This window comes from Aedes albopictus, chromosome 3, assembly GCF_035046485.1.
Source record: "Aedes albopictus strain Foshan chromosome 3, AalbF5, whole genome shotgun sequence".
Classification (NCBI taxonomy): Eukaryota; Metazoa; Arthropoda; class Insecta; order Diptera; family Culicidae; genus Aedes; species Aedes albopictus.
The window spans coordinates 182468957-182492773 of NC_085138.1; the positions used below are offsets into that span (position 1 = coordinate 182468957).

Below are 23817 nucleotides of genomic sequence, written 5' to 3' on the forward strand. Positions count from 1 at the left end.
GGTTCACTGGTTTCCGAGATATGACAGATCAAAAATTAGTTGTCTAAGAAATAGTGTTTTACGAGAACGGTTCTAGCTTCACGAAATATTAACCAATCGTGCTCAAATTTGTACCAATGATGCACATATCATAGGTTGACAAACAGTCAAAATTTGAGAATTGTTGATGCACTCTATGGAAAGTTTCAGCATGTTAAACTTTATTGTGAGAGAAAAACAAGTTGCCTATTGTATTTGACAGAGGTTTCATAGGGGTTTTAGACGCGTTTTAAAGCGTTTCAAGGCGTTTCAAGACATTTTAATGTGTTTCAGGGCGTTTCAAGAGGTTTAAAGGGGGCTTAAGGGAGCTTCAGAGGCTCGCAGGTGAATTTTAAGGATTTTCAGAGGCGTTTCAAAATGTTTCAAGGCATTTCAATGCGTTTCAGGGCGTTTCAGAGTGGTTCAGGAGGTTTCACAGGAGCTTTAGGGGGCTTCAGAGGCTCTCAGGTGAATTTCACGGAAGTTTATAAGAGTTTAAAAGGCGTTTTAGCGTTTTAATGCGTTTCAAGGCGTTTCATGGGGTTTAAGAAGGGCCTGAGTAGGCTTGTGGGGGCTTCAGAGGATCTCTGGTAAATTGCACGGAGGTTCTATAGCGATTTCAGAGACGTTTCAAAGCGTTGATTGACTTCAATGCGTTTCAGGGCGATTCAGGGGGCTTCAGAGGCTCTCATGTGACTTTCACGGAGGTTTCAAAGGGGATTTGGAGGCGTTTCAAAGCGTTTCAAGGCGAATCAATGCGTTTCAGGGTGGTTTAGGAGGTTTGGGGGCCTTAAGGGGGCTTCAGAGGCTCACAGGTTAATTTCACGGAGGTTTCATGAGGGTTTCAGAGACGTTGCAAAGCGTTTCAATACGTTTCAGGGCATTTCAGGAGGTGTCCGGTGAATTTGAGCGGGCCTCAGAGGATCTTGGGTAAATTTTACGAAGAAACCTCTATATCAGCGGCGTTTCAGAGCGTTTCAAAGCATTTCAAGGCGTTTCGATGCGTTTCAGGGCGTTTCAAGGCGTTTTACATAGAACTGAAAAATGGATAGATCATAGTTACCTGATGTTGTGTGAGTATGAACCATAATACTCCAACAGATCACTGAATATGCTTGTAGATCAGATGACCTTTACTCAAGGAAATTCTCGGCTGTGTTATACAATCGTAACCGAGCATACCTTACAAATACAATGCGAAGACCAACACGTGCTCTAATACCTAAAATTGTTATTGCAGCGTTATTGTACGAAATGTTATGAGAACATCACAATAACAGTTGGAGGTATTTGAGCAGAGTTTAGTATTGATGTAGTATTTGCTAGTTTAGCAGTGAAAATAACCGAAGAACAAGATTTGCTATTACATCATGGAGTCATCGAACATATGAAACATTTAATAACAAGAAATGTTATGAGTTTGTTATTTAATAACTTTGGAATAACAAATACAGCAATTGAAATTTTAGGTATGTATTTATTATTGAAATAACAAGACTTGTTATTTTTGGTATTCTTTTTTGTTATTTTGCCTCTTATTACCACCTAATGAAGGGCATATCAAGATATGGTAGTATTTAAGATTAATACCTTGATATGTTATTCACTTGTTATTTTCTCCTGCTCGGGTAGAACCAACCACTTGATAGAATATAGATGCCTGTGGAAGTGTGAGTATAAACTTCATTATTAATGCTCTTACATACAACTAGTAGCGCTCGTAGACTCGATGACCTATACTCAAAAGAGTTCTTGGATAACCTTAAAGAATCATTGGAAGTTTTTGGAGATCCTCAAACTAGCAACGAACACTTGACATCACATAGCAACATGAGGCTGTGTAAGCATATATTTCATTCATAATGCTCCTATAGTTCACTGATTACGTTTGTAGATCAAATGTCCTAAACTCCAGGGAGCTCTCGGATACTCTTAAACTTGTAACCCTTACACCTTCGTAAACGTCCCGTAACTCCTAATTTTTCCGTAAAGGTAAGCAAAACAGGGCGGAATTCAAAGGTGCAAAACTGCATACACACATTCGTATAGTGGTCTATGTTCCAACATGCCCCAGTATGCCCTAAAAGCTCCGATTTCTTCTGTGCTGTGTGACTCCATCTTTTACCAGGTGGTTTTCGTTCTTGCGACTTGAAGCTGCTGCTTTTCGTCTCACCAAACACAGCCAAGTTGCTCCCCATGTGAAAGACCCGATGCCTTCAGTATACCTAGTAGGTATTACCTACACCGTGCGTTCGTTTGTAACTACATTATATATGATGTAGGGGTATTAGGGGCATAATGGACACCCTAAGCAAATGAGCATGTTAGACCTGTATAACTGACAAAAACTTAACATATTATCAGTTGGCTTACAACCTTAACTTGTTTCCTACGTACTTCAATCATTCACAGCTGGTAGAATGTAATTATTGTGAAGAAATAATGAATTAAAAACCGTGTGTTTTTTGGGGCTGGCAGGAAAGGTACGGGGCGAAATGGACACCCATCGGGGCATAATGGACACCCCTGTATATTTTATGCTGTATCTTTGAGAATATCGACCAGTTAAGTAATTTGCCACAGATATAATACTCCATCTTAGACGAGTTTACATAACTTCAAAGTTAATTAAATAAATTTTAGGCTAAAACAATCGGATTGATTTTTTTCAAACTCTCTAAAACGTCTAACAGTATGCAACGCGCGTACATCCATTCATAATTGCCAGTGTTCATTTCGCCCCGAATAGACTACAACATTGAAATTGCTATTTTGAGTAAGTTCTGATCAAAAATGTAATACTGCATCCATTGATAAATCTGCGAATACATGTAGATAAGCTAAAAATTCACTTGTTTGTATGGTGGACACACTCAATCACTCGTAATACCTTATTTGCTGCTGCTTCGAAATTATAAGAAATCCACCATATGAAAAACATCCTTCAATTTCAATGATATTTTGGTTATTTTGAAGGAATATAAATGGTACTTTTGATAAATAGAACAATGACTTGTTCCTTTACACTTATGCATTGAAAGTTTTACATAAAAGTCCACGGTTTCTGCAAAAACAGGGGTGTCCATTTCGCCCCGGGTGTCCATTATGCCCCTAATCCCCCTACGTACGATCGCAACAACATCAAGCAGCAGGCACTAGGTAGAATGCTCGCTCCCGCTATAACTTTACACACCTTACATACTATATGCATAAACGGCGGCGGCGGCAGCAGTCCCATGATACGAACTCTTCTGTGATGGTGGTGGGATGCTGAGCTGCAGATACCCGAAGAGAGCAAATATTTGCCCCCAGGCGTTATCAGTTCCTTTTCTGCACAAGGCATGGAATCCGTTGCTTGTCCTCATAGTTTTCCTTCCTAGGGTATAGGAAAGATATTATTGGCGCAAAAGTGCAGCCCGTGCGTTCGTAAATCGGATGAAATTGTTTGGAACTGCAGTCATTCATTCGCTGGATGCGCGTGGTCAAAAGCAGAAAAGAAATAGGTAAAGTGAAAACGTTTTTTTTACGCCGCTAAGTATGGGAATTAGATTGGTGTGAAAATGATGTGCATTAGCGTGGTTCAAAAAATCGTTTTTGCTCCACACCGCTTCATCGATTCGTAAGCAGATTCTAAGCCTTCTCCCAAAAAATCAGCTGATTTGGTTGAAAATTGAGAGTGCACAAGCCCTTCAAAGTTTGTATGGGAATTACTGTGGGAAAAGGACGTTTTTCATTCAATTGACCGCAGCTTTTCCCAAGTGCCCTAGAGTATAAATTGACCCTTGGTACTCCTAGGCTAGTCTATCAGCTACAACTTTGCCGAAGACCACATTCAAATCGGGCGCCTCATTAATAAGATATCGATTTTTATCCAGAATGAAAATCTTTGATCATGATGATTACACTATTCGATGGGCATCACTGCAATTTGCCTTGAAACATAGTAGCCATGATTTATGTGTGCTATCTTTAGCGCCATGTGCAGCAATGTTGCCTGCTGGGAAGCTGAACGATCACTGTTTAAGTTTCTGCAGTTGGATAAAAATCGATAACTAATTAGTGAGGCGTCCGATTTGAATGTGGTCTTCGGCAAAGTTGTAGCTGATAGAGTAGCCTAGGAGTACCAAGTACCAACTAATACACTTGGGGAAATGCTACGACCAATTGAATGAAAAATATCTTTTTCCCATAGTAATTCCCATCCAAACTTTGAAGGGCTTGTGCACTCTCAATTTTCAATCAAATCAGCTCATTTTTTGGGAGAAGGCTTAGAACCTGCTTACGAATCGAACAAGCGGTGTGGAGCAAAAACGATTTTTTGAACCACGCTAATGTGCATACTAAGGAAAAGCTTAATGAATGATGATTCAAAAAACTAAAACAAAAAAAAGACAACTCTGAAGTGTCAAGCCTTCTTCTGATGGGAGCAGCTGCATGTTATTTTTTGCGACGAGGTTTCAACCACGTTGCCGCATAAAATAAGCTCAATGTAATCTAGTCCAAACAGAAGCAATCAAAGCATCATGTTCAGTCTCTTGCTCTCCACCTACGTACCGACGAAAGTATTCCATTACGCTTGGTGTTACGCAAAACTAAAAGCGCCGCCGGTAGCATCTGACGACCCGACGGTGCAGTTGATTCAGTCACACAAAACATTGGTTTTCATACAAATGGTACGAGCAACCTACATACATGCATGCATGCCTACAGAGCAGCATAGCCCCACATTCTAAACGATTTGAATTTTCCTCGTTTGCTTTCCATTCGATTTGCCACATTCCAACCGACCAAACGACCGAAAGAAAAGATGAGAATGGATTTTCTCGTTGATCGAACTTTTCAAGCCATAAAAATATGTAAGAACCGGTCCGACACATGTCACCCGTAAACGGGGATCGAGCCTCTTGGCTACTATGGCTGGCTGACCAACAACGTATGCAAACATATTGCATACGCACGCGGAACCTATAATTTTAGCTTTCCGCTCATTTTAGCTGAAACAACCGAAGAACGTGAAGGTTAAACAGTGCAGGGGGAACAATTGGTCCAGTACGGATCATTTGGTCACTTGAGCGATTCCTATGCATCTTGCATGCATGACAGCTCAATTACTATTAACTATTGACGGCAGCGGAAACGTTGATACAACCGCGGGGACAGTTTTCTGCCACAGAACAGATGTTTTTTGTATACTTGGTGCCAATACATATCATCCTTGACGGTTCATTAGGACACAAGTTCCTACCTCGTGCTTTCACGGGTCAAGTGATGACAAAGACCGCCAGCTAAGAGTTGTGTGCTTAGCTGGTAGTGACTTCAGCTAGATTGTGGAGGTACGTCTCGAGCGTCTGTTCACCATGGAGGTGCGGCTCAAACAGCGTCTGTTCTGGCATCCAGTGGCTGAGTATGGAATGCTCCTCTACCGGAAGCTATACCTAAGGTGGCAGCCCTACCACGGTGGATAGGGAACCTTAGGCCAACAACCTACTGTTTCCGAAACCAAAAAACCTATACAGAAACCGAGAATGAAAGATTACGAACTGATTCAACTACCACGACTTTAAGCGCAAAACATCGGACAAGAATTGGAACTTGGAAATACATTCCCTAGTCCAGCAGGGTAAACTGTCACAACTAGCCAATGAGGCATGCCGTATGAAGCTTGAGATCCTAGGATTGAGCGAAGTCCGTTGGCTGAACTTTGAAAAACATTCTGCTATACTCTGGCCTACGAGGTGAACACGCTCCTCGCCACGGTGGAGTTTGTTTCCTGCTGAGCGCTCACGCCCACGCTGCGCTCATAAAGTGGGAACCTATTAATGAGAGGATAATTGTAGCCAGATTTAGAACACGGGTTCGAAACCTTATCATGATCCAATGTTACGCGCGAACCGATGCTGCCAAATTGCAAGACAAAGAGAACTTTTACAGTCAACTAAATGCTGTCGTTGGCAAGATTCCGAAAGGTGATATCAAGATTCTCATGGGCGACTTAACGCGAAGGTTGGTTTTGACAACTCGGACTATGAGCACGTCATGGGACGCCATGGTCTCGGAGAAATTGGCGAAAACGGAGAGCTGTTTGCAGAGTTTTGTGGCAACAATGACATGGTGATTGGGGGATCGCTCTTTCCCCATCGACCAGTGCACAAAGTGACATGGGTTTCCCGTGATGGCGTCACGGAAAATCAAATCGACCACATCTGCATCAGCCGAAAATGGAGACGGAGCTTTCTTGATGTGCGGAACAAACGTAGCGCCGACATTGCGTCCGACCATCATCTCCTAATCGGCGAGATCCGACTGCGCATTCCCAGGATCCAGCGACAAAAGGAGAAAATCGGGCGCTGGTTCAACACACGCCGACTGGAAGACGCTGCGGTGAAAAGGTCCTTCGTCGAGGAGCTAGAGAACCGTGCTGCGAATATTCCAGATGGTGGAAGCGTAGAAGATCATTGGAGCGCCATCAAGAACGCCTTCTCCGCCACCGGCGAGAATAATTTGGGTGAGCTATGCACCCGGAGAAAGCAGTGGATCACAGATGATACCTGGAGGAAGATAGAGGAGGGAAGGAACACCAAAGCCGCCATAGAGTAAGCGAAAACACGAGGAGCCAAAGCCGTAGCCCGTCAGCGCTATTCGACTCTCGAAAAGGAAGTGAAACGCTCATGTAGACGGGACAAAAGAGCGTGGGCGCCTTCGAAAGCCGCAAACACAGGCGACATCCGTCTCCTCTACGTTGTTTCACGTCGCCTTAGTGCGACTAAGGTGAATGCTACGATGCCTGAGAAAGACACGTCTGGACAGATATTGACCGACCTGGCTGACCAGTTGCAACGCTGCTGGTTCGAGCACTTTGGAAACTCTTTTCAAGTTTCGCCCAAGTGACAATGTGATTTTATCGATTTTTTTTAGTTTTTAGCGATTCAAAAACCCTAACAATAAAACCATTGATGCCGACTTCCAAGTCATCTCGAGCTCTTATATGCCACCAAAAGCCCACTGTGCGCGAGGAAGCCCACCGTGCACACTACCACCAACCTGGTCGATAACATTGATCAACCTTCTGTACCGGGGATCTACGCAGCTGTCAACGAGGTGAACAAAGATAAAACAACACAAAACAAATAGCTAGACAAACGTGGTTTGGAATTTCTTAATTTCTATAATAATTATTGAATTACTTGTTGATTTGAATTTATTTCTATATTTATTATTGGAATTTGTAAGTACACCTAAATACACATATATACCATTAAATTTACCAAAATTTGTACGACACAGACAAGTTAAAATCAACTAAAAGGTTGCGGACAGTGACAGACAAATTAAAAGGAAGGACTAAAAACGTAAGTCGTTAAAACACTATTTATTAAATATGTAATAATTAAAGAAAATAAATTTACAGCTTAAAGCATTCTCTAAAGCAAAAACGAGTCTGCTAAATAGGAGTCCCGAAACTTTTCCCATTGTCGCATCAACCGCAACAAACTTTAAGGGTTTTATCCTCACAAAGTGAGTGCATCAGGACGACTAGAATGCCAGGATCTGATAAATCGACCCGAAGACGCAGCGTCATCCGACAACTGACGGAAGAGGAGAGTTCGGCGACTGGATGTTGTCCCTTGTGCGACCGACCCGATGTAGCCGATAAATGGATGGTGCAGTGCGACCTGTGCGAGCGGTGGTTCCACTTCACCTGCGCGAAGGTTGACGAGAATGTCAAGGATAGAAGTTTTGCATGCGGGAAATGCGCTCTACTATCCGGTCGGGAATCTACACGAACTTCTTCCAGTACTAGTTCGTCGAGGAGACGGTTAGAACTCCTTCGATTGCAGGAGGAAAAGGAGCACCAAGAGAAGTTATTGATGGAGCAAGCGGAGGAGGAATGCGCTCTGCAAAAGAAGGCACAAGAAGAGGAAAAGGAGAGGAGGAAGAGGATCATGCAGGAAAAGTTGGAGATAGCCAAGCAGTATTTGAATAGGAAGTACGAAGTACTGCAGGAGGAGGAGCGATCGAACGAAGGTAGGAGTCGGAAAAGTCTCTCCAGCACTCGGAGCAAACTCAGCGACGTCCAAAAATGGGTCGAGAACCACGGTATGGCCATGGCAACCGGATCCGGGATGAGTCAAGTCCCCATCGGCACCACACCAATCACCGAAGCTGGCCCCAGGGATGAATCTGCTAGACTTCCGTGTGGTGGGACATTTCAAAGCACTGCTGCTCAACCCGATGTTCCTAAAGAACCTGTTGCAGTTACTGGCGCGTACGATCAAAGCAATATTGCCTCGTGGGGAATTCTGGTACCTCGCGCGGTCCAAAATCCTGAAAATTCGGTCCCGGCTCCACCACCCCCACCTCCTACTACTTCTAGCACTCCTGTCTATATGAGGCAGGGTTCGCGAACCTCCGCTTTTCTCGCCGCAGCCGATATATCTTTGCCCACGTCTGCGCAGCAAGTTGGACCACTGATGTATTCAATGGAGATATCGCCACCTCCCAGCGGCGACAAGTCAAGGGCTTACTTAGAACGGGAAGTTCGAGAGTTGAAGCAGCAATTGGCCAGCATTCAACAGACGTCGTCTAGTCAGCGCCATCCGTTTCCCACTCCGAGTAGCAGCAGTACGTCAGATGCGGTAACTACTAGCATAAGTATCACGACAGGTGCAGGTATGTTAAACGCGCAAGCTCCGTTACCAACGGTTAGAGAACTAAGTAGGCAGGCACACAATCCTATTAGTTATCCGGTAAGGAATCAGGCTCAGAATGTTAGCATTGCTCAGGGGTTTGTAACAAATTGTAACACAATGAACACTGTAGTGAGCTCTAACTCTTTGCCTCATCGAGGCTCGATAGTTTCGTCAAGTGCTGGGCTATGGGATCCTAACTACACCGGTAGCTGTTTCTACCCGGTAGTTTCCGCCAGTCATTTATCGCGACAGTACGAACCAAGTGCCGCGCATCCTCCTGTTCGGCATTCGTCTTTCCCGTTTGGTGTTCCCACCGGGCATTCGTCGGGGCAATACGCACCAAGTCAGCCGAATCCTCGCAATCAATATTCGACATTTCCGCTTAATGCTCCCTCCTACCCGTTCGTCGCGAGTGTATCGAGTGTTCCAAATCCGATCGTTACGCCGCTACCGTCAAGCAGAGTCGCTCATGATCTTCCAGTCTCATCGTGTGGACCGAGTTCACAGCAAATCGCTGCAAGACACGTGGTGCCCAAGGAGCTACCAGAGTTTGCCGGCGACCCCATAGACTGGCCGATGTTCGTGAGTAGCTACAACAACTCAACGCGTATGTGTGGATATACCGATGACGAGAACCTCATGCGTCTTCAGCGGTGCCTCAAAGGGAATGCGAAGGAAGCAGTTCGGGGACATCTCTACCATCCATCATCAGTGCCACAGGTAATGGCGACCTTGGAAACACTCTACGGTCGCCCTGAATTGATAGTGAAGTGCCTGATGAATAAAGTGTATTCAACGCCGGCGCCGAAAGCGGACAAGCTGGAGAGCCTCATCAGCTTCGGACTCGTCGTTCAGAACCTTTGTAGCCAGCTGCAGTCCATGGGCATGGATGCCCATCTTTCAAACCCTTCGCTACTCCAGGAGTTGGTGGACAAGTTGCCGGCCAATATCAAGCTGGACTGGGCCTTGTACCAACGACAGATTCCAGTAGCAGATTTGCGGGCGTTTGGCGCGTACATGACAACAATTCTGTCTGCGGCCAGCAACGTCACACTTTACGCAGAGCCAGTGCGAAAGCAGGAGAAGTTCAAGGGTAAAGAGAAGGGTTTTGTGAACGCGCATACGACGGAGCCGGAACGGAAAGTTCAGCGGGACGTCAAGACGGAAGATGCTGGTGCTAGTGCCGTTCGCCAACCGAAGCCGTGTCTACTGTGCAAGAAGGACGGACACACAGTGCGTGAGTGCAATAGTTTCAAGAGCTTGTCCCTGGAGAATCGTTGGAAGACGGCCCAGCAGCTAAGCCTCTGCCGACGTTGCCTGATTCCTCACGGTAAGTGGCCGTGCAAGGCTACGGTGTGTGGTGTAAGCAAATGTGAAGCACGCCATCACAAGCTACTGCACCCGGGAAACCCTCAGGCGCCGACTATCGAAGCAGTGTCTTCAGCGAGAAGCCAGGTCACACCCACAACATCAGCGACGGTGAACGTTCATCGTCAACTTCCGTGTCCGGTGCTATTCCGGATTCTTCCAGTTACTCTTCACGGGAAAAACAAGTCAGTCACCACGTTGGCATTCCTCGACGATGGATCTTCCTACACACTAATGGAAAAAGAGTTGGCTGATGAACTGGGCGTTGAAGGTGAAGCCGAACCCCTGTGCTTGCAGTGGACCAGCAGTATCAAACGAACCGAAAAGGATTCACAGAACGTACAGTTGGAAATCTCGGCGGCTGGCAACAGTCAAAAGCACACACTGGAATACGTGCGGACGGTCGAAAGCTTGGATCTTCCCCCGCAGTCTTTGCAGTACGAAGAGATGGCGCGCAGATACGATTACCTCAAAGGTCTTCCTGTAGACAGTTATCCTACCGCTACACCCCGTATTCTGATCGGTGTGGACAACGCTAAATTGCTGCTGACGCTGAAGAAGCGAGAAGGGAAGTACTTCGAACCAGTTGTAGCAAAAACAAGGCTTGGTTGGACCATCTACGGGAAAGCAGAAGGACTTTCGAGTACACCAGAACATCGTCTTCTCCACATCTGCGCTCGCTCATCCGACGAACAGTTACATGACGCAGTGAAAAACTTCTGGCGTGGCGCTTGTTCCACAAATCGAAGCTGAAGAAGATCGGCGATCGCGTGAGATTCTCGAGAAAACAACTATTCGGACATCATCCGGGCGCTTCCAAACAGGACTGCTCTGGAAGTTTGACTGCGTTGAATTTCCTCAAAGTCGATTCATGGCTGAAAAGCGACTGTCTTGTCTGGAACGGAGTTTGAGCAAGAAACCGGAGCTGTACGCAAACGTCCGACAGCAGATCCTCGATTATCAATCGAAGGGCTACGCCCATAAGCTTACAAATGAAGAAGCCAGCCTCAGTGACCCTAGAAGAGTCTGGTACTTGCCGTTAGGTGTGGTTCAGAACCCGAACAAGCCTGGAAAAGTCCGGGTTGTGTGGGACGCAGCGGCAACTACCGGTGGCGTATCACTAAACTCCATGCTACTGAAGGGGCCGGATCTACTCACATCGCTACCATCCGTACTATTCCGTTTCCGCCAGCGAGAGGTTGCCATTACGGGTGACATAAAAGAAATGTTCCATCAGATCCTGATTCGGCCGGAGGATCGACAAGCTCAGCGGTTTCTGTGGCGGGATAGTGCAACGGAACCAGTGCAGGAATACGTGATGGATGTTGCAACGTTTGGGTCAACATGTTCGCCATGCTCTGCCCAATACGTAAAAAACAGAAATGCCGAAGAGTGGAAGCAGGTATACCCGGACGCGGCCGCGGCTATCGTGGAGAACACCTACGTAGATGACTACGCGAACAGTTCAGATACGGTCGAGGAAGCAGTTCGCATAGCGCTCGAGGTGAAGGAGATACACGCAAGTGCTGGTTTCGAGATTCGGAATTGGCTTTCAAGCTCCAAACAAGTTCTTCGACGGGTCGGGGAAGAAACAACGCAAGTCTCAAAGTGCTTCATTGCAGAGAAGTCCACCGGTTCAGAACGGGTACTTGGAATGGCGTGGCTACCAGAACCCGACGAATTCACGTTTGCTCTTAAGCTTCGTGATGAAGTTGTACAACTGTTGGCGGAAGGATTCATTCCGACAAAGCGTCAAGTGCTAAGAGTGGTCATGAGCATCTTTGATCCTCTCGGGCTTGTTGCTGCGTTTGTAGTGCACGGAAAATGCTTGATCCAGGACATATGGAGAGCGAAAGTGAACTGGGACGAGCGAATTCCAGAAGAATTGGTCATCAAGTGGCGGCGTTGGGTGGAGGTGCTGCAAAACCTTAACCAGGTAAAGATTCCACGCTGCTATTTTCCTGGATACGATCACCGCAGTTTGAAACGCTTGGAACTTCACGTGTTCGTAGATGCAAGTGAGGCCGCGTATGCATGCGCCGCTTATTTCCGGATTGTCGACCGAGGACAGGTACGCTGCGCGCTGGTGTCGGCCAAAACAAAAGTGGCACCTCTAAGTCCAATGTCGGTGCCTCGTTTGGAACTGCAAGCCGCAGTTATCGGTGTCCGACTAATGAAATCGGTGCAGGAAAACCATACATTACCGATAAGCCGTCGCGTAATCTGGGGCGACTCTAAAACAGTTCAGTCGTGGCTTCGATCGGATCAGCGGAAGTACCGACAATTCGTGGCGTTCAGGGTCAGCGAGATTCTGAGTGAGACGAGCCTGGAAGAATGGAAATGGGTTCCAACACGACGCAACGTAGCAGATGAAGCCACCAAGTGGGGCAAAGGACCGAGCTTTCAACCAACAATCAATACGAAACATGAAATTCGCCCGTGACTCCAGTTTCATCAATTTTCAATGACCCCAATCCTCCAGTACGTAATTTTTGAATGCACATAAGAAGGCGGCGCGTTTCACGCTTTTTACTGTCAACAACAATAATGTTTTACATTCGTTCGTTCAAAATGTCATCCACAACAGGTTGGTATCTTGAACTTTGCTACAGACACCGCAAAGAAAAAAAAAGTTTGAAATTTCATCATTCTTTTTATGAACATTTAAATTTCAGCTTTCGTCAATATTACCGTGACTGTACCTTCGACTGCCCCGAGGGGTTCCCATGGGAGACTTAGTGTCCAAGAGTGAGCCCGATAGTAGATCACATCAGTCCCTGATGGCTTGCTCTATGCCTCTATGCATCAAGTAGCAGGTCGATTCCGCGCGGCTTTTGGGATGAACTCGAAATGCCTTTTTGACCCCTAGGACTTCGGGCGTTTATTCCTAATATAAATAGGAAAGGTGGATACAAAATACACTGCATAAAGTAAATTGTATTTATCCAGGCAGGGTTTGGGCGAGAAAGAAAGATGATGGAAGAGGTGCCTGGGTCGGAGATGTGGGTGGATCCTCATGAGTTGATAAGTTGAGATATTATCCCGCAAGAAACGCAACTTCCCTGTACCCACTGCCGCCATTACCACGCACGGATAAGTGTATTGAAAAAATTTGGTTTTCCCCCGGGAACACGCACATAGGAATACGTCAGATTCTAAAAATCTGATGAATGAGACAGCACTCCCATCGAATCTGGGAGATAAAGGTCTATTAACAGGCCGGTAGCGAACAGTGGTTCGACTGGGCATAGCTCGGACGAACTTCGACTGAACTATTGAAAACCCGTAAGAACCCTTGTAAGAACCGAATAAAAACTACGTCATGATACGAATGGTATTGAATCGTTGTCCAGGAGCATGACCGGGCTTGTTACTAGCTAAGAATGAGAATACAAGCACTAACACAGTAAAAGCAGGAAATCCGAAATTGTCTCCACATGAAGTTGACGCTCAAGATTTTTTTTCAGGTTTGAAAAAATATAAACAAAGCATCGTTACCTAGATTACGAGCTTGATGTATAGTTTGCTTTGATGGCGGGCGAAAGAAATCAAGGCGTCACTTTAAGCGAAATCATCACAGGCGAAAATCGTGGGGGAAATGTGGGGGAGCGAATGGCGTCATAAAATCGTCCTGTTTTGTTCCTGACATTTATATCTTGATGTTAAATCTATGTTTCAACCAGACAGTCGATGGTTTACAGGACCTGAATTCCTTTACGAGGATGAATCTAGATGGCCAGAACAGGAATACTCGCCGCCGGATATCCAGGAAGAAATGCGACCAGTCCACGCCCACCACCGTCCATCTTCGAATCCAGTGCTCAAGTACCAGCGGTTCTCCAAGTATCAACGACTTCTACGGACGGTAGGGTATGTACTGCGCTTCATTGATCGTTGTCGTCGAAAGCCTGCAACCGATTCTTCCGATACTGGAGTCCTGTCGAGAGAGGAGCTGTTGAAGGCGGAACTCGTGCTGTGGCGGTTGGTGCAGAACGAAGAATATGCCGAAGAAGTGTCGACGATTCGCAAGAACAAGGAACGACCGCCAGGAGAAGTTAAAAGGTTGACGAAAAGTAGCCCGTTACGCAAGCTGACGGTTTTTCTCGACGATAACGGAGTTCTGCGTATCGAAGGGCGGATTGAGGCAGCAAAATTTGTTCCATACGAACCCAAGTATCCCGTGGTGCTCCCAAAACAACACTACGTTACTCGACTGCTCGTCGATCACTTCCACCGACGGTACGCACATGGTTACGGAGAAACGGTGATCAACGAGCTTCGACAGATCTTCCATATTCCTGGTTTGAGAACTCTTGTCCGACAGATTGCCAATCGTTGCTCATGGTGTACCGTGTATCGTGCAGCTCCCCGGTCCCCGCGAATGGCACCTCTTGCAGCTGCGAGAGTGACCCCGTACGTCCGGCCATTCACATTTATTGGCATCGACTACTGTGGGCCTTTCCTGATTCGCATCGGTAGAAACAACGTGAAGAGATGGGTGGTACTCATCACTTGCCTAACTGTACGAGCCGTTCATCTAGAGATTGCCTGCAGCTTGTCCAGTGAGTCATGCAAGATGGCTATTAGACGGTTTATCGCCAGGAGAGGAGCTCCGCAGGAGATCTACAGTGACCAGGGCACAAATTTTGTTGGAGCAAGCAAAGAGTTACGGGAGGAAATAGCTGCGATGAACCATACGTTGGGCAGAACCTTCACCAACCGTGACACTCAGTGGCGTTTCAACCCCCCGGCCGCCCCCCACATGGGTGGAGCGTGGGAACGCATGGTGCGAACCGTGAAAGTTTCGCTGCAGACGCTCCAGACCAGTAGGACACCAGATGAGGAGACGTTCCACACCCTTCTGACTGAAGTGGAAGGTATAATCAACTCGCGACCGCTGACATTTGTTCCGTTAGGATCAGAGGAAGAAGAAGCTCTTACGCCTAACCACTTCCTGATGCTTAGTTCTAACGGTGTAGTTCAGCCACCACAGGAACCGGTGACGGATAGCGGACGAGCACTCAGGGCTAACTGGGATCAGATACGAAGTATGTTGGACCAGTTCTGGACGAAATGGATAAAGGGCTACCTGCCCACGATCTGTCGCCGCTCCAAGTGGTTCGACGATATCAAGCCAGTACAAGTAGGAGATTTAGTGGTGGTGATTGACGAAGGAACCCGGAACAGCTGGACTCGCGGAAAGGTGGTTAAGGTCTATCCTGGAAACGATGGCAGAATACGAAAAGTGGACGTGCAGACTGCGAATGGAGTGTTCCAGCGACCGGTTACCAAGGTAGCTGTGCTTGATGTGGCTGTAGGTGGTATAGCTGAGCCTGAGGCAGGACAGCAGCAATACGGGTCGGGGAATGTGCGCGAGGAAGCCCACCGTGCACACTACCACCAACCTGGTCGATAACATTGATCAACCTTCTGTACCGGGGATCTACGCAGCTGTCAACGAGGTGAACAAAGATAAAACAACACAAAACAAATAGCTAGACAAACGTGGTTTGGAATTTCTTAATTTCTATAATAATTATTGAATTACTTGTTGATTTGAATTTATTTCTATACTAGCTGTACCCGGCAAACTTTGTCTTGCCTACTGCGTTTTTTGACGTTTCAAGTTTCTATCCAAGACCAAGTCCCCGGTCACAAAATGTATGGAAGATCAATATTCAATAACTCTCAATTTTTCCATGTTTTTTGCCTCATAAACCTTCCTTGGGTGAAAACTAACTGAACAAAACTAAGACGATCAAAATCGGACCTTCCGTTCGCAAGTTATGCGCGGTCCCACGTATGCCACTGCATTTTTATATTATAGATTTATTATTGGAATTTGTAAGTACACCTAAATACACATATATAACATTAAATTTACCAAAATTTGTACGACACAGACAAGTTAAAATCAACTAAAAGGTTGCGGACAGTGACAGACAAATTAAAAGGAAGGACTAAAAACGTAAGTCGTTAAAACACTATTTATTAAATATGTAATAATTAAAGAAAATAAATTTACAGCTTAAAGCATTCTCTAAAGCAAAAACGAGTCTGCTAAATAGGAGTCCCGAAACTTTTCCCATTGTCGCATCAACCGCAACACCCACGTTCTGGTCAGTTGGCCCAATCTTATTATGATCTACAGGACTTCGTATGCATACCTGCTTAGGGTTTTGGGTTGTATCATAGTTTTATCGTATCCCCGATACAACCTTCTAAATAAAACCATCTTCTAACTTGACAAATACTTGTTTTGTTTATTTTTCACTATCAATGTTCGATCGTCAGAATAAATAATGCTTGGTTATTTATCCAGCCATCAATTAGAGAGATGCCGATCTGGAAATCAGGTTTGTTTTCCTATTTAAGTTGGAAGGAGAATGGCGTTCAGTCTTGGAGGATTAACTCAAAAACGGATTCTTAAGCTTTTATCCGACGTTTCGGTCGCTATATTGCGCCTTCTTCTGGGAATCTGTGGACAATGGTTCGATTTATGTTGTGTTTATGGTTGCGTTAATGTTACTCACTATTTATGCTCCGTTTTATCGTAGTAAGTATGAGCATAAAGACCAGTAGTTCATTTTGGCATGAGAATTATGATATTTACTTGACCAGTGGAATTCGAGACATTTTCTAAATTGTGAACATGTCTACTGGAGACCCGGATAGTTTTTCGGATATGTTTCGAATATTTCATCCACAGGAACACCGCCGCCGGCGGCAGAGTAAGTAAAACCAGACGGAAAGTTTACTTGCGCAGCATGTTCGCCTGGTACTCATGAGAATTCTTGTTGTAGCGATACGCAACGTCTGAGACATGGCCTATGCTGTGGGCTCATTCATACTTATTACGATAAAACAGAGCATAAATAGTGAGTAACATAAACACAACATAAATCGATCCATTGTCCACAGATTCCCAGAAGAAGGCGCAATATAGCGATCGAAACGTCGGATGGAAGCTTAAGAATCCGTTTTTGAGTTATTCCTCCAAAGACCATTCTCCTTCCAACATAATCACCAACAGTCGAAATTCGAAGAAAGTTTCCTATTTAACCGTTATGCTTCCGATAAACTTTTTGCTTTTTTCTACACCGTGCTTTTTAAATGGGCACTGGGTACCCTGTCGGCTACATAAGGGTTAATACGTGTCAGGAGACATGCCACGGGAAATTTGTGGTGACTCTGATAACACTAGTTTACAGCATTTTTGAACTCGGTAAGCTGATGATCGTTTTTGGTGTAGAATCATGCCCTGAGTTCGAAAACGCGGAGGAAAAAAATTACAGTAGAGCGGAAATTTTTCGACTTTCCATACAAGGTTGATGATTTGAAATCGATTTTTGTTCTATTTTTAAGCAAAGTCGCTCACTTCACACATCTCATTCTCCGTAATCAATGCTCCGATTGAGCTGATTGAGCTGTAACTCGCCTACATATGATCTATCAAATAAACGTTGAGATAGAATTTTTCAATTATTTTTTTTCGTATTGAAAAAAATCCATTTCTTCATATATTTTTAGAAATTTTGCTTAAATTTAAGGAGATTGTCCCCAAAACTCGCCAATATCTTGAATTTCATCAATCTGACGCAAAACCTGCATTCAGATGATCGAATGGTATTATATTCAGCTTTTAATTTATGGAAAAAGATTTAAAATTGGTTGAAGAAAACGCAAGATATTTGAATTTTATTAAATTCCATATTTTAAAAAGTTGTAAAACTCGATATTGAGCTAAAGCTCAAAAACTGTTCTACTTTAAATTTGTTGAAGCACGGCTTCGAAATCTGTGCTAAATTATGCTTCAAAAATTTTGATCGTTGACAGAAGTTCACGATTTTCGTTTTATTTTGTAGACTAGTGTAATGACAAAAAATAAGTGCGCCACACAATCTGTGCATTAATTGAAAGTTAAATGTATTTAATTTACTCGGTGGAATTGGGTACAAAAAAGGTTTTCTTTAACATAGCGGAGTTTCAAAGACAAAATGTAATTTTTCTGAACATAAAATGACGGAAACGTGTTGAATCGTTAAGCATCATCTTAAGCTGTTCGTGTAATCATAAAATTGAGTAATGATTTTCTAGTATTTACATAAATTATCCCGGCTAGGCGACATGTTTTTTCTGATAAAACTCTGTGTTCCGGATGATTTCTCCAATAGGACTGACCCTCCTTAGGTGGTCATAACTGAGCTTAGGATAGAACTAACGGTTTTATCACAGCATTTCTTGGTCTATGTTACGGCCACGTTTTGTATATTTGTTAACAAAAAGAAATCTCTCCGACAACAACCGCAAAGGCAAGTTTTATTGAAATGGCATATAATTAGTGATAAAACCAATTCATGACCACTTGCAAGGCTTTAACTGACGATGTTTATAGCAGAAGTTATATGATAGTTTTATGGAATGCCAAAGGAGCAAAGTAAAAAAAACTACCACATAAAACTAAAATAGAATAACTTGCTTTTTCACATGCTCGTATAAAACCAGGATAAAACATTAATAAACCTTCAAGGCATGCGGATTGTTACTTGGGCGGTCACGTCATCAACACCTCAGCATAATCTGCCAAGGGTTCGACACATTACCCGTGTCAACACAGAAGCTCCATCAGTGCAGGAGATAGAAGCAGCCAGAGGTCGATCGCATATCAGCTGATATGCTCAAAGCTGACCCCGTAGTATTCGCACAACTACTGCATCAATTATTCGGCCGACTGTATGCAAGTCGTTTTAGTAAAGGTACCCAAAAAGCGTGACCTGGCTGTATGCGATAATTGGCGGGTTATCATGTTACTGTGTATCGTTCTCAAAGTCCTCTGCAAACTGATCCTTAACCCAGTGTCGAAAAAAATCAGTACAATGACGTTCAATTTGTGCGAAAACGAACACAAATAAACAAACACAGTTACCCATAGACACGAGGCCGAGAATGAACATGACAAAGAAGAGACGAGGCAATGAAAGCGGCGTCTTGTGGTGTCATCCACTGTAGTTGAAGTTCAGTTCAGCTGAACTTCAGCTCGATGAATTCGAATATGAATATTTCATTTTGGAATTAATTTATTCTGGTTTTAGGCATGCAAATACCGATATGTTACCTTAATTCAATGCATTATAGTTACTTTTGATGAGTGATGCACAACAAATGCATTTCTTGCTTCTGCATCTTGCCTATTTAAAACGAATCAGTTGAAATTGAAAATACTGACTTTGAGTATCAGTAGGTTGCTGAAGTTCAGCAGACAGCGGTCAAAAGAATTTCGAAAGCATGCGTTTCTGAGAATGCCGCTCGGGTTGTCAAGACGACTATCAAAACAAAAACAAATCATCGACGATGGCGCCGCTGGGCGTCGGTGCAGACGACCGTAATTTGATAATTGTCGTCACTGCCTTAACCGGATACAGGAGAAGATTGACGAAACTCTCCGACGGCAGCAAGCAGCATTCCGTGCCGAACGATCCTGTGTGGACCATATTGTCACGCTCCGTATCATCCTGGAGCAAATCAATGAATTCCAAGAGTCTTTCTACCTGGTGTTCATTGATTACGAAAAAGCTTTCGACCGTCTCAATCACGAAAACATGTGGGAAGCCCTGAGGTGCAAGGGTCTCCCTGAGAAAATCATCGACCTCATTGAATCACAGTACAGGTCGTTTTCGGGCAGAGTACTGTACAACGGTGTTTTGTCCGATCACATCCGGGTCGTTGCTGGAGTGAGGCAGGGATGTATCCTATCACCGCTACTGTTTCTCATCGTAATCGACGAGATCCTGGTAGGTGCGATTGACCGTGAACCAAATCGTGGGTTGCTTTGGCAACCCATTACCATGGAGCACCTAAATGACTACGAACTGGCTGATGACGTTGCTCTCCTAGCTCAACGGCGCTCTGATATGCAGAGCAAGCTCGAAGATCTTGCCAATCGCTCCTCAGCGGCAGGTCTTACCATCACCGTAAACAAGACCAAATCGTTGGATGTAAACACGGTCAACCCTTCCAGCTTTACGGTAGCTGGGCAATCAGTGGAGAATGTTGAAGGCTTCTAATATCTTGGTAGCCAAATGACGGCCGATGGCGGCATTAAGATTGACATAAGTGTACGGATCAAGAAGGCAAGGGCTGCTTTTGCGAGTTTAAGAAATGTATGGAAAAACAACCAGATTTTTAGTCAACGCACCAAAATCCGAATGTTCAACTCGAACGTGAAATCGGTGCTGCCATACGCCAGTGAAACCTGGTGTGTATCAGTGGAGAACACTCAACGGTTGCACGTCTTCATCAATAGATGCCTGCGGTATATCTAAAATTCGTGCATGGTGGCCTCACAATTGGATCTCCAACGTGGAGCTCCATCGTCGATGTCATCAAAAGCCGATAAGCGACAGAAATTCGGGAGCGAAAGTGGAGGTGGGTCGGCCACATACTACGCAGGGGCGGAAACAAAATCTGCAAGCAAGCGTTAGATTGGTACCCACCAGGACATCGCAGCAGAGGCAGACCCAGAGGCTCATGGCGGCGCTACCTCAACAACGAAATCAAGCAAGTCGACAGAAATTTGACCTGGCCACATGTCCTGGCTGGCAATCGTCCAGGATGGAAATCTTTCAATTCGGCCCTCTGCACCACCGTGGGTGCCCAGGACTGCAAGTAAGTAGTAAGTAGCAGCATTTGTCCTAGTGGGGACGTTTCACCAAAAAGAATAAGACGAACGGATCAGACCAGAAAGCGCACTCGGCATATCTGGGCTGGCACTCCCACGCTCTTGCAACTCGGTAATCTGTGAAATACTGTGTGGTTCCCTCCATCGGTTATGTTATTTTCGGAGCATGATTATTAAAAAAATAGTTGCATAATCAAATCGTGATCAGCCGGGAACGGCAAATAGAAACATTTTAGTTAGGATAAAAATTATACCCAACAGTCACACAACTATGCAAAGCCGCCTAAAGTATGTTGTTTCAACAGTTAGATCACGACAGCCCCAGCGACGACGGCGACGTCGATGACGACAAAACTCCCTATCAAAACAACAACAGCGAGCGCGCGAAAAAGTGAAAAATGGGAGGGTCTGGCGGCAGCAAAACAGAATAAACACGTCGCGTCAGTTTGTTGTGGTATGCTTTTTCTTGCATCGATCTGGCCTCCCCCCAAACCCAAGACTCCGTGAGCGGCTGCTGCTGTTGCCAAAGTAGACCCCTAGAGGTCGAAGCAACTCAGGAGGAGACACCGCGCGGTGGTAGCAAAAAAAACCTAGAGTTTGCATGCCCCACCTTTTGCCCACCATTGCTTCCTCTAAGCACACCACGGTAGTTTGAGTTACCGTACGACGGAGCAAAGTGGTTTGCAGGAAAAACTGTATTTCCTGAAATATTAATACGAATATGTAAGAATTGGAATTACATAATCCACATTTGCACATTTTTTCGCAAAACTAATATAAAAGTGATCGAGTGCCCACGTTTCACGGTACCTTGCATGAGAGGCACCATCAAGCTAAAAACCAAATATGAGTCTAATTAAAAGCCATTCTAATTAAGTGAACGATCTTGTTATTATTTTGCTCACACGATCGTGCACCTTTCGTTCGTTCGTTCGTTGGTTCTCCCCATGTGATCGCGTCGACGTCGTCATTTCCATCATTCAGGCAGGATCCACGTTGAGCCGAGCGAGATGATGTGCATAATAAAGTGTGACGACCGTTGGTTGGTTGACTGGAAGGAATTCCTCTGCCCGTTGTTGCGTTGTGATGCAAAGAAAGCTCCCTCGCGCTTCGGTATCGACGACCGTGTTGGCGAGATGCGGCAAAATATGATCAGGTTTCGATTTCGCTAGTGAATTTCTCTTTCTGCCAATCGACACCGAAACCGGCGCGATTCGCAATCGGTATGTGTAGTGTACATATGCTGCCATGTCTGAAACTGACGAGAGTCACAAGAGTCAATCGTGTGAAAGATAGCGATCAATCGATAACGACAAAAATATGGGATAGTTTGCAGACGGCAATCTTTCCAGAAATGTTTGGAAGCTTGAACTTTATGCAATGCTGCAGATATATTTACTCAATCGAGGAGAATCGCATTGAAAATATCACTAACCAAGTAAGCAGGTAAAAGTTCCAAGTAAACATGATTTTGTACGGTATTCATTTTAACAATTAGATGATACATTGGAATATTATTCTTCAAATTTTTATTTTCCTTGTTCTTCTTCTTTTTTCTCTTATTTTTACGGTGTGAAGAATTAGCATCAAGTTAAAATTTACAAATACAAAGGAATTTAAAAAAATCTTATTTTCACTCTCCATATTCTCTTTCTTCTTCTTCTTCTTCTTCTTCTTCTTCTTCTTCTTCTTCTTATTCTTCTTATTCTTCTTCTATTTCTTATTATTCTTCTACTTCTACGTCTTCTAATTCTTATTCTGCTTATTTTGCTTCTTCTTCTCCATCTTTATTTCCTCCTTGGTACTTCCTGAAGCTTATTTTTGTGTTCTGAGCACTTTCTACAGGTATTAACCACTAGCGTGCGCAGCTTTTTCTTTCTTCTCGCTCATTCTCTTTGATAAACACAAGAATGAGCGAGATAAAAGAGGGGTCAAATGGTCCCTCTATTATCTTTCTCTACCTCGTGTTGGTTTATGAGAGTGAATGAGAAAAAAGAAAAAGTTGTGTATATCGTGTGTCAGACACGAAGATGTTGTATAATACAGATGTTATTTTATTATAGAACTAGCAGTCCCGGCAAACGTCGTCCTACTCTGTTTTTGACATCCGGTTCCATGAAGAAATGCCCCTCAAAATGGAATGTCTGATTTTCCCGTTTGTTATTGCCTTCCCGGTCACTTTTTCTAATTATTTTTTTGTACGAACACGTCGGAGCCCTGGCGGAGTGCAACAGTGAAAGAATCATGTCGATCTGTTGACCCGTTCCCGAGCCTATTCGTGACATACAAACACCATTCCATTTTTATTTATATAGATGAGAAAATCTGCTGATCAGACTCCAGACTCCAGACTCCAGAAGGGGGGGGGGGGCGTACATTAGTACAGTCTAATAGTAAGCGTTCCACCAGCTATCGCCTTAAGTTGTTCACTCTCACCCGGAGGTTTGGATCCTGGCTAGAATTTAGACTACTCCTTGAACTCAAACTCCTAGATGGGGAGAGAGAGGGGTTCTTCTCAACTAGCTGTTGTTTGGCTCGTTATTTTCTCTCGTGATTCGCGAAACCGTGAAAGTAACGGAACCCCACTTGTCCATCCCCGTACACATCCTTTCAACAACGTTGTCCGGAGTGATATATCTAGCGCATATCTCCCGCATACTCGACCTTTGCTCCACGAAACCTGGGCATCCAAAGAGCACATGCTCCACGATCTCGTCGCAGTCTGCACATTCCGGACATGCGGGAGAGTCTACGTATCCAAATTTGTGCAAATACAACCTAAAGCACCCATGGCCTGACAGAAGTTATGTCAAGTGAAAATACACCTCGCCATGGGGCTGACTCGTTCACTCGGTATATGCTCGTGTGTGCTACCCTTGCTGGAGGAATCCCAATCTCTCTGCCATTTCAACATCGATGATGTTCTGACAATCCGTCTCGCGCCTCTTGTATCGCGTCGCTCGAAACTCTCTTCAACCTCAACTATGGGCATCATGTCCGCTAGCAGGCATACCGCGTCCTTTGAGACCGTGCGGTATGCGCTGACCACCCTAGGGCATACCA

At 44.7% G+C, this 23817-nt stretch overlaps 2 protein-coding genes across 2 annotated transcripts in view; both read left to right on the plus strand.

Moving 5' to 3' along the window:
• LOC109414133 (F-box/LRR-repeat protein 7) overlaps nt 1-23817 on the plus strand; it is a 230466-nt gene that overhangs the window by 21194 nt on the left and 185455 nt on the right. The gene's annotated exons all lie outside the window — the stretch shown is intronic.
• Nucleotides 13852-15492, plus strand: LOC134290480 (uncharacterized). The gene has a single exon (XM_062857631.1). It carries the CDS (start codon nt 13852-13854, stop codon nt 15490-15492), a length of 1641 nt encoding a protein of 546 aa, XP_062713615.1.

Excerpts from the sequence above, each read along its gene's own strand:
- LOC134290480 (XM_062857631.1), top strand. The coding sequence starts at position 13,852 with ATGCGACCAGTCCACGCCCACCACCGTCCATCTTCGAATCCAGTGCTC.